Source organism: Bacillus rossius, chromosome 5, assembly GCF_032445375.1.
Source record: "Bacillus rossius redtenbacheri isolate Brsri chromosome 5, Brsri_v3, whole genome shotgun sequence".
In the NCBI taxonomy this organism is placed as follows: Eukaryota; Metazoa; Arthropoda; class Insecta; order Phasmatodea; family Bacillidae; genus Bacillus; species Bacillus rossius.
Window position 1 is genome coordinate 1257142 of NC_086333.1, and position 12489 is coordinate 1269630.

At 32.6% G+C, this 12489-nt stretch overlaps 1 protein-coding gene across 8 annotated transcripts in view; it reads right to left on the bottom strand.

The window, feature by feature from the left end:
- Positions 1–12489, bottom strand: part of LOC134531546 (centriolar and ciliogenesis-associated protein hyls-1-like) — a 65835-nt gene that overhangs the window by 21417 nt on the left and 31929 nt on the right. For all 8 annotated transcript variants that reach the window (XM_063367231.1, XM_063367234.1, XM_063367230.1 and 5 more), the window contains one exon: positions 1058–1153. In XM_063367231.1, the coding sequence (XP_063223301.1) occupies positions 1058–1153 (96 nt within the window). The remainder of the gene's footprint in view (positions 1–1057; positions 1154–12489) is intronic.

The following is a 12489-nucleotide window of genomic DNA, read 5'->3' on the forward strand; positions in this document are numbered from 1 at the left end:
CGCCACACCGATATTTTAGGGCGTTAAAATTTGGATAAAAAACCTCTTGTGTATTTTTTCCGTATAAAACAATGTATTTTAAAGTAGAAATCTAATATTTATTCGGACATTAACACTTATTTAATTAACAGAAATACAAAGTTGTCTAATGTGTAAATTTTCTTTGAAAGACTTTTTAAACATTATAACCTTTATCTATTCATCTGCGTCGCCGCGGTGTACCGCTTACAAAAATGTAGCCAAAGTTAGTTGGCATCATTCATGTTTGGTTATGTTGCTTCCCATATAGAGCGCGCACACTTACTCGAATATTGATATCTCGCTGATTGCATGCAATGCGCACTCTGTGTCGAGTGCCGAGTTAACTATATTTGATATCCTGCACTCTTTCGTGGTAAGTGTGTACTACGACGATAGTTATGCATTAGTTCAGGCTCACATTCTAATTACAGATTTTGTTTTTCTATTTAAAGTTGAAGAAAGGTTTTTGTTGCATGACTTATTGATTTAAATTGTTTGGCGTGCTTTTGTTCTACTTTTTAAATAAATGTACTTTCCATAAATGGGTTTTGTTTTTATGAATAACTTTACCTAACAAAAAATATTGTTTTCGCATAATAATCACACCTCTACTTTTCAAACTTGATTTTAGTATAAAATGTGCAATGATTATGCGAAAACCCAGTACATTTTTCCTGTGGTACATGATGCTTGCTGTTTTGATTTTGTACATCAAAAGATACTGTAAATAACAAAATCTCAACTATCACAATACAAAAAAATTACGTCAGCCAAATATTTCATTCGTGTTCCACTTACGATCATAATTCATTGTTATATCACAAGTTTTTGTTAAATCCAGGATCTTTCAATGTACTAAATTTAAACAGCAAGCATTGTGTACCACAGGATCCATACATACACAATCAGGCCATCAACATCATGGGATAAACTTGGATATCTGATAAGGAACTTTTGCCACAAAAATAATCAAAATCAACAAATAATACTAAAAAGATTACAAATTAAGAGGGAATAGTAGGTACGCATGACTCACAAGTAGATTTAATCCTTTTTGGTTGTTCCATAACACTCTTGGAGGGAGCATGAGTTGAAGAGAATGCCAGCGACTCTAACTCAGACATGTTCTCATCTGAAACACACACCCACACATCACTCCACCACTACCAATGCCACGTCTGATTCCCGCAAATAACTGCTTAAAGAAAGCATTTCAGTAAACATCAAGTAACCTTACAAAGAATTTCACGTCGCACATATAAACAGCAACTTTAATTTTCAAACATGTTTTTTTATAATTAATATTTTTCAACAGTATTTAACACATATCCTCTGTGCCTACCAGTCACCACGTGCATTCTGACTTGTGTAACGTGCAGAATACATCACGCCAGTGCACATAACACATGACGTGCAAGGCACGCTAAAGTGATATGGACCACCAACCATGATGCACAGTCTTCAAGCAGCACCAGCAATGGAGCATGCAATGAGAATGAAGACCAGCACGTGGAATATCTTGTGTACCCACACTGCCACTAGTTGCAAAGGAGTTCTCACCATCAGAGATAAGTAACTCTGGGTCATGCCTACAGAAAAATGCTATAGTGGCAACAAAGCATAGGCAGGGGGTGTCACGGGTTCAAACCACCCAGGGTGTTATTACTGAAGGGGGTGACAAAATGACAAAATAATAAAAAGTATTGCACACAAAACTTTTTTAAATGATATTATTTAAAACTAGTTCAAAATATAACTTTTTCTGAAAATTAACTAACCTCAAATGACAACATAACAGTATAATACAATATGAAACTACGTATTTCATACAGTAAAGAAAAGTAAATATGGTTGAACTCAACACTGTATAGTGTACCTGAGCAACTCTCAACCAATTCTCCACAGCTGTGCCAGTCAGTCACCCTAAGTAGTTCTGCTGAGTGTGTTGTGGTTGTTACTGAAGTGCCTTGTTGTGACGAGTTTAGTAAGCAACACATTTGTACGTTAAGCCAAATTTGCAAAATAAAGAAATTAAGTAATTACAGTTTTATTGGGTAATCATTAAGCATGTGCGAATGTTAAATTTTCATTGTAAATCGAAGTGCGAAGCAAATAGTAACTATTTGTGCAAAGTCAAATTGAATGCGAATAGCTGCATTTTAAAAGCAAAAACGTTCTCTCAATTTTTTTTATCTCAACATGCCAACCCCACTAATAAAGTGCCCCACATTATAAATGACATTACCATGGTCCTTAATTACTCAACTGGTGTACTCTATGCCGACGATCTGAAAATCTCTAAAATAATATCTACAGTCAATGATTGCGCTCTTCTACAAAGGGACATTAATGAAATCAATAATTGGTGTCTTCTAAACTTGGTCAATCTTAATGATAATAAAACTAAGGTAATATCCTTTACTAGGAAATATAACCCTATAGTTTATAATTACATTCTGAATAATAACCCAATCTCAAAAACTTTCATTATAAAAGACCTTGGTGTCTTTCTAGATTCAAAATTATTTTTTCATAAACAAATTGACTACTTAAACTCCATTTCAAAAAGAACATTTGCTATTATAAAATATATCACTCATTATGCTACCAATTCCGATTCAATTATTTCTCTTTACTTGGCATTAATTCGATCTAAATTAGAATACTGTTCAACTATCTGGAATGACATTGGGTCGACTGATATTGAGAAACTAGAAAATTTACAAAACAAATTGTCTCAACTAATAATTCATAGAGGTTTTCCGCATCCCAATCTTATTCCTCTAGCAGACCGTAGAGCCTATTTGGACTATCTTTTTGTTCATAACATTTATAACTATAAAATTATATGTAGCTATATTCTTGAGAACACCGGATTGAGAATCCCCCAATTCAATTCTCGCCTCTTTTCTAGTTTATGTACTATTTATAACAAGAATGATCTTATTTATAGACTCGTTACAAACTATAATAGACACAACACCAAGTCAAATTAATTGTGAACAGAGCTATATTTTAAAGTATTTAATGTAATTTATATCCTCATACTAATTATAGTTAGTATTTTTTCTCTTTAACGTTTATATTATTGTACTCTATTAAATTTTATGTCTTGCTGCTTACTACCTTACTACTTTGTACTAATTATTATTTTAAGTATTATATTTGTATTTGTCCTTGTGTCGCTGTTTGTATGGATGTCTTGTCCTTTGTTTCTTGTTTCTTTATGTATTTGTGTATATTGTGTATACGTCGTGCCCACCACTAAAGTCCCCGGACTGTAGAGGGCATGTAACAAATTCAAATAAATAAATAAATAAATAAAAATAAATTAATTAAAAAAAATTGCAGCTATAATCTGTTTTATTCAAAAACATGAAACAAACTATTTAAAAAATCATTATATGTAAAATTAAATTATAGTTTTATAAACACACACACCATCACACAACAAATTGAAGTAATGTTCTTTTGAGCCTTCAAAAAATGTCACTTGTTTCAAGTATAATGAATTTTTTACTACACCAAGAAAAATTATTGAACTCCAATGTCCATTTGGAGCAAGAACAAAACACAATAACTATTTAAAAATATACACACACAAAACACCATTTAAATCTATTAGTATATAAAACATTTAAACACTAGGCTCTAGTTATAGCATGTTAGCAATTTAGCTTTTATTTTCAGGATAAGATCCATAGTTTTACAGCCACCAGGGAAATTATTTCTCCCATGAATATCATTGTAGGTACAGACTTAGTCTCTAGTTTGGGAGACCAATTCTATAGAATTGAATACCTCTAACTTATGTATGGTTTGTTCAACATTATAGATACCTAATTGGATTCGGAATATTAGCAATTGAGTGACTGGTAATAAATTCCTTCCTGAATATATGACGCCAACTAACCTTTGCACCATCAATATCACTAACCTGACCAGCTAAATCTACCATGAAATCAAAAATATTAACTCTGTCAAATCTAAATTTAAAATGCTAGTTTATTTGGCCACGTTTTATTATAAGTATATGAATGTGACTCCAAGTCTCATGATCAACAACTATTATTTTAAAATAGAAACCATTCTTTACAAGGCCCTTCAAGATTACAGACACAAATAGATAAATATTTCAAATTTCATAGGTGGAGATTAGTCAGCTTCATTAAGTAATATGAGAGTGTAGATTAGTAACTCTGTATACTATAATCAATGCAAGCAATTCCAGTCTGACTAAGCTCAGTGTAAGTAAAACAATTATGAGAATCTTTCTCTCTAGGGTACTCTAGGCTTACGTTAATACAGACTTAAAATGAAGTTGACACTAAATATAGCAAACAAAACATTCAACAGAGAAATTACATTAATCCAAGCAAAATAAAACATTAAATAATATGAATAGGGCGATCTGAATGTGGGGAGATGGAATTTGTAATATTAAAAAATTACATCAACACTTCAAAGTAAACCTTCACAAACTCAATATGTACACTAGTATGAATACATACCGTTTGATGACACACATACATGAATAATAAATCAATTAAAGGATATATCGAAGCTGGTTTACGTCGCTGTCCAGGGATTGCGTACACAAAGATGTGATGACCGGTAGCTTCTCGTAGAATGGTGGAAGAACGCGGTCTCGTCAGCAACCGTTCCCGTCGTGTGTTCCGCTCGAATTACAGGTCAGTCCTAGACGATTCATGTGGCTTCTCTTCAGAGGTCCTCGTAGCAACTTTTATTGTAGAACACCGTTAACTAGGTGTAAAATTCAAAGTCTATCAACTACTTTTCGAAGATCACAGTAGAATTAGGATCAATTATTTTGTGGCTCAATCCATAAAATGTAGTTGGTTCGGTGCATTAGCCACATCTTGAGTTGCAAAATTGTTTCATACCTATTCCATTGTAGCAAACGATAATTGTCTTTCACTAGGTCTCGATGTCAATTTATAGGTAATTACACCGACAATACTTTCCTTTTTTAAATTCCTTTAACCAAAGCACAAACATTACTTTTGTCTTTTCATCATAGAAGTTAAACCACTATTGCATACAGCAATTAATACAAATGTAATTTCGCAAATAATTATTATTTATGGTCAGGATGAAAAATAATAAAATATTCAATTATGTGAGATGTAATATCACATAGGTAAACAAACATAATATACATAGATTTGTAAAGAAAGCTTTGAATTTTTAAAATATGATAGAAAAAAAAATTCTAAAACACTATTTTTTATTAAATTTTTATTAAGAAAATTTTAAAACTAAATACTAGGTATTTATAAAAACTGTACAAGGCTTTTGCTTTGCACACAATGTAAATGAAGAATCCTGAACATTTCTACGTTGCTTAAATGTTTACATACCGTACAGAATTTAAATTACTTGAGTATAAAACTTATTTAAGAGTGGGATAAATAGCTACTAGAAATTCCAGCTGCTTGAAGCGTAACATGTGTGCCTGATATTGTGCATTAGACCGATATTGCTCCGAGTCCCTCGCGATAGGCGACACTTCTCAGTCCCACGATAAGGACCGAAAGGGGTGGGGTGGCACTGCGAGGCAGTCGGATTTAGATTTCCTTGCTGTCGCTGTGTTAGCTCGGGATATATGAATGGCGAAAACAAACGCACGTTTTGTAAAAGGTAATGCTCGTGGTAAATTACATTTGTCTGTGGGAAGAAAACGGAGTAGAGGTAAAAATCTAGCAAATTGGAGAGAGAAAAATAAGTAAGTACACAAATTATTTATAGTATTCATGCATCATTTTCAGTGTATAGTTTCAGGCTGTGTTATTAATAAAAACATGTGTTTTTTTACCTTGATTAAAGGTTAAAGGAAAGCACAAAGACTGAAGAAAGTACGCCAATTGCAGAAACTACATCTCAGAATGCTAAAAGCAAGAAGAAATTACTTTATGAATAGTTTATATTGTGTATTTTATTTTGTAATAAAGGAAAAAACCTTTTTACTTCAGTAACTACTATTCATAAAATATACATGTGTTATATATGTGATACATTATATATAAAATATATTTTAGTGTTAAATGGGATACAAACAAGAGATACTTGTATATGCTACGTAATGAAACAACATGATAGCTTTGAAAACTTGTAATATTTTTATGTATATTATCAATTTGTATGTAACCGGGAGGTAAACCATTGTAACTTATGTATTTTGTTTACAAATCAGCTTTACAGTTTTGTGTAATTAGTCGTATTTTGTGCTGTGCTTATAGTGTTGGAACTGCAAAATCTGTAAAACTTATCCCCCAATAAATGCCTTGCAAAGTAATATCCCACGGTATATTTAGTTCATTTAATTTTTATACAACTATTATTATTTGGTTGAAAAAAAGATGTATGCCAAGTAACCTAAAAGCAACTAAAAATTATTAATTGTGTATCCACAATCCAGTTAAATATTTGTAAATAAACGGTACTATAACATATATATGTGCAAAGAATACTCTAAGAATAATGTAAATGAGGTGGACACGAATGCAATGACAAGAGAAATGCAGAGTAACCCAAGACATGTGTTATCGAAAACCAGACCTTCCTCTACACCCCTTCCACACATTCATCAACAAGGCGCAGGTAACAGCGGGAACCCGACCACTCTAATGGCGAGGATTATCTACAGCGCTCGGGTCTTGCTGAAGGGATGTAATAAAAGTGTCCTATCGCCAAACAGTGAAGTGGCAAAATTTCGGCTCAAACATGAATGTGCAGTGACTTACGCGTGTGCAAGTAATTTGCAATTGTATGAAGATAATTATTTCCAAAAATCATATACTATAAAAGAATGTTACATGTAAATCGTTCAGTTTTTACGTTTATGTTATTCTGATTACTTTATTTTCTGCAAGTTGTCAAATTTGCGCTAATATAAACCTTTTTACTAATTAATTTTGCTTATTAATAACAACATTAACCACATTCTGACAACTGGGATCAGTCATTAAACCTTTCCTCAATGATGTGTAAAAATCTCATTCATATGCATTAACTGGTTTGACCTCTACTTGCCGTCGCATTGACCACTAAAACAGCTCTAAATGAAGCCCTTTATCGCCCTCTTAACCGATGTGTGTAGCTCAAGAAATGAACAGATGATGTGTGAGTTCAGCATTACGCCGCTAGACGTCAGGCACGATGAGTTTAGAGTTTGCCCGCTAGATGTCCCAAGTATCGCAGAGTAGTTCTGGACAAAATAACATTGTTTTTGAAAGGATCGACTACAAAACTGGTGTCGGCGACATCACGTCGTCGTATTTTGAAGATAGAAAGAAGCTAACCGACGAAAACTCTTCCATTTCCTTTGAACTATATTTCAATTGGAATATTTTTTTCCTAATATTTCACAGATATGATTTGACGGTACTCTGTAAAACTACTATTGTTAACAATTTATTCTTTATCGTGGCAAAATTTATTGTATTTATATTAATAGTCCTATTGCATGAATCAAACGTGACCTAATATATAATATACTTTCAAAATGTATTATACATGAGAGCGGAAATGATGTGGTTAGGAATCTGAAAGATGTACTAGCAAAACTGTGCCATACAAATTTAGTAGTTGTACGCTTACAAACGTGCAGTATTTGCTAACACATTTGAATTATTTGGTTTCAAAACTGCATAAATGTTTTTTTCTTTCTTTTACTTTTGACAGCAACACGTTCCATGGTCCGCTCTGTGAATATCAGGTCACGCAATATTTTGAATGTTATTGTAATTTTGGCAATTTTAAATCTGTGATTTATGTGTAGTAAAGTAATTTTTAATTTTTATAATTTAATTTTTTTATAGTTGGTTGGTTTTGTAATAGTATATACGTTCCTTTATTTCATTTAATAAACTCATCTTTTACGACTGGAATCTTTACATAATATCTCCAAACTGCAATAACTATTTCTCTGCAAATGAAAGGTAATAAATCCAATACCTATATAAAATTAACTTCTGATAGCAGTTATGTCTAGTTTCGCAAAAACTATTTTAACACTGTGTTAAAATTATATGTATCAAAATAATAAAATAGATAACAGCTAGAAGCACCGAAACAGCTTTTACTGATTTTTCTTATATATAAAAATACCTATACAAGACAATTGATAAATCCCTAGGAATTTTTTGCAAAGCATCTAAGGCATTTGACACGATTAATCAAGATATGTTGAGTAAAAATAATTAAATTTAACTGGAAAAAGTATAAAAATACGCAAATCATTATAGTATTGTCTTAATGACATGAAGCGTATAGTACCCATTCAGCTCAGCCTGAATGATTAGGTCCACATTGTCAATTCTGATATTCAAAAACTATCGGGGTTGCCCAAGGAAGCATTGTCCTGTCCTATTAATGAATACGTGAATGCCGCGGGATAATCAGTAAAAATAAGTATCTAATTAGCTTTGCGGATGACTCCTACATAATTCTTTTTTTTTAAAAAAAAAAAAAAAACTTTAATGTTTCAGAGAAACGTTTTAGATACTATTTAGAAGTTTTACAATAAATTTTATTACATTTGGTAGTGAATTTAGTAAGGTAGTTAAGAAATGTTCTGTTCTTTAGTTACTGTTTTTTTTTTTCAATCCCTTACAGTATTGGTTGGTCGTATATGGTTTTATTTCAGACGAAAGTGGTAGATAATATTTATTAAGTTTGCATAAAATAAGAATGCATTTTATATTTTATATGGCAAGAATATTATCATTTTTGTTTGTATTTCAATCCCAATCGTTTGAACTACTAGCAACATTGGTTAGACTGATCAAAAATTGTTTAATAAACCGTTTTTAAGATAACATCTAACGTTTACAAACTATTTAAACTGATTTGATGGCGTGCCTACTAAGGAAGTTTAGAAATATTTTTGTCCTCTAAGCCATTTTTATTTAACCTTGCAGTTATTTTGACAAAAGGTTTTTGGTATAAATTTAACTCTTCATACGGATGCGGGGGTTATAGCAATTGTCCTATTAAGGCGATTAGAGCATGGTAAAAAATGGTCACCGCTCAGAAAACAATGAATTTTGTATCAGTTGCTTACTAAAGTGTCTAGATGCCTCTGTAGGTCGCAGTTATTGTGTAGGGAGGTCAGGAGCTTGGTCCCAGCGCGTCAGTGGCGGGAGAGGGTGGTGCTAGCGCTCGCTCTGCGGCCTGCCATCTATGAGGAACACCATGTCCATACATGTCCATACATGTCCATGTATAATCGAGGAAACAAAAAACCAGAGGCACAAAAACCTATCAAAATTTTGTCTAAAGCTACATTTTTGCTTAGTTTTAGAGTTGACTATGCTTAATAACATACCAAAAGTTTACCGTTTGTGCGTCATACCGAAAACATGCGTAAAGTCCTTTATGACAGTGTCTTACAGCCATCCATTAAAATAGTTTCATTAAACGTACTTTCTGCCGTAGACTCTCGATAAAAGAATCTAAATAATATAGGAACGTTATTCTACACAACCATGTAAAAAAATTTCAAAGCTGAAAACTAAATTTGAAATAAAAATCGATAAATTTATTGATTATAATTCTTTTACTTAGTTCTGGAAATAAAATTATGATTTACATACAAATGAAGGACCTAACATAAAAATCATCTACATAAAAATGTTTGCTTATACGTTAAGCTTTAAGGCGGTATAATATAAAGAGTCTACCGCAATTAGTAGAATCGCTAGAGTAGCCTTTAAGCGACGGATTATGAACCATTTTGTGGTCGCAGCAAGCCAACGCAACGTGCGTTGCAGCAGCAGAAGCTCGACGGTCACATCTCGGTCTCACTCCACACACAGCCGATACGGTTTCTCACGAGGGCGGAGGAGAGGAAGGCTCACCAGTCCTTCGCTTTCCTTCAGGGGGAGGTCAGTCCCGGCTCCCACTGCTGAGATCACCTTTCGAGTGTGATTCCACTTGCCGCTGTTAGCCCAGGAAATAACAGTTTAAACCTCTGAAAAATTTGTCCAGAGCTGAATTTTTGCACAGTGGTAGAGTCGACCATGTTTAATAACATACCAAATGTTAAACGCTGTACACCTTGAGCGTATCACCGAAAACGTGCGGTTAAGTCCTAGATGACAGCGACTTACAGCATTCCATTAAAATGTTTCCCATGTGCTCAGCTTTCAACATAGAAACTCCATATATCTACCAAAATAAGCTATAAACGTTACTATACACACTATTGTTGAAAATGTTCCAAATGTTAATTTCAAATTTAAGATATAAATCGATTAATTTATTAAATAAGTTATTTTTATATCATCAACCAAGGACATTAACAGGATTCATATAAAAATAGAAGGTGTAACGTAACAATCACTCAAACAAAAGTTGGTGCATATTTCTTAAGCTTTAAAGCAGTGGTTCCCAACCAGTGGTCCGCGGACCATCAGTGGTCCGCGAGAGCTAAAATATGGTCCGTGAAAGATTTCATACTTTGAATGAACGCGCGTCGGTGAACAAAAGCGAGCGCGGCGCGCAGGCGACCGGGGGAATGGCAAGCAACTGACTAAACATTATGGCGCAATCCGGTCAGTCAATCACACGTTTTCTTTTGTTTTGCTCAGCAGTGTTGTGTTAGTGATTCTGTTTAGCTGTTTAGTGGGTCAACTACTGTAACTCCTCAATATTATTATCGATATTTTGATAAAATATGAACAGGGTAAGTAGGCTACGAATTTTTCTCTGTTAAACTTTTTTTAATAAAAACATGGAATTACAAAACAGAATGTGGACGTTAGTTTACGTATGATTCTTGTGTTTGTGTATTACAAATGTTCACAACAGTTAGGTACAGTTAGTTGAAAATGAAAACCTAATTATATATAAAATAAAGCGATATGAAATTAAAAATTAAGATAGTAAAAGAACACTGGCCTCACAAATTAAAAAGTGGAGCCAGCTACAAAAATTCTTAAAAATATGCCATCATTAAATGGTTGAATTGTTATTATGCTGTTTTAGGTTTTTCATAACGAAATAAAAACACCGTTAACTCTTTTAATGCCACAGTCGGATAAATCGCTTTTGAGGAGGATCGAAAAATTGGCCTGAATATTTTTTTTTCTTTCAAAGATGCATTTACGACACTTGCAGCGCACTATACCGTTGTCGGTTTGACTCGCCCTACTATTGAGTTGCTTTTTCTCAAAATAGAGAGCAGAGCTGTCACGCTTCTGTCTTCCTTCCCTGATAGAGAGCAGGGTTCTCATGCTGTTTTCGAACAGCATGTGAAACAGATAGGTACTGCGTTTGTGCGCATTTCTTCGTTTTGAATTTAACTTTCCGTTGTGAGAAATTCAACTTTAATTTAAAAAAAAAATATCTTTTGATTTTTTTGTAAATATTAAGTATTAATTATTTTCTAAATATGTATGTATTCCTGCTTATAAAAATTTATTTTGCAAATATTTACAAAAATTATATATTTCTGGCAAACAAATTATTAAGTTGCTTTATCAAAAAATAATAAGCATTTTCGTGGATATTATAAATTGCCAGTTATTCTTTATTGTTGTTTATTGTGCGTTCAAAATCATTTTTGTAATAGTTGTAGTGATTATATTTTCCCACGAAATTCTTAGTTCCAAGAATATTACTTTTATAACCATGCCCTACTCGCACGCCAATGCAATCCATTAAAAATAATATAACTTTTTTCACGAGAACTTTAAAATAAAATAAATAAAAAATGAATTATATGTTTTTATTTAATCTTAAAAAATGACAAAGAATTATTTATTTTTAAGATGTAAACAATTTATACTTCCATACTTAAGGGTAAAACATATTAAAGGTAAAAAAGTAATTAAAGGTAAAAGGTTATTGAAGGTAAAAAAGTTATTAATATTTAACTCCAGATATGTAATTCATTTAAAAATGACTTGGCACTTTCAGTCTAACCGTCATAGAATGAGACAATTTGAGGCTGGCACCAAGAGGGTTAGGGGAAATTTAAGGTACCTACCAAGAACCTTGTTTTTAATGATTAGACAACATTATTTTTTAAATTGTTAAGTAAAGATTTAAGTTTGTAAAAAAAATGATAGCGAGGTTAGAATTTTTTGGAAGCCAGTTTATATTTATTTATTTAATGATTTACTTTATGAATTATGAAAAAAATTAGCTATATTATTTTTTATCCTTTTACTTGGCATAAAACATAATATAAGCATAACAGTGTACATTCTATTGCATTTTGGTTTTGTTTTCAGAAAATGCCGCCTAAGAGACAATATTATAATAGTTACATTAAATTTGGATTTACTTCGATAGAAAGTAATGGAGAAATAAAACCACAATGTGTTATATGCGCAACTGTTCTCGCGAACGAAGCCTTGAAGCCAGCGAAATTAAAACGTCACCTATAAACGATTCATCCAATGTCATGTCAAATGATATCGAGGAGCAACTTGTTTCAAG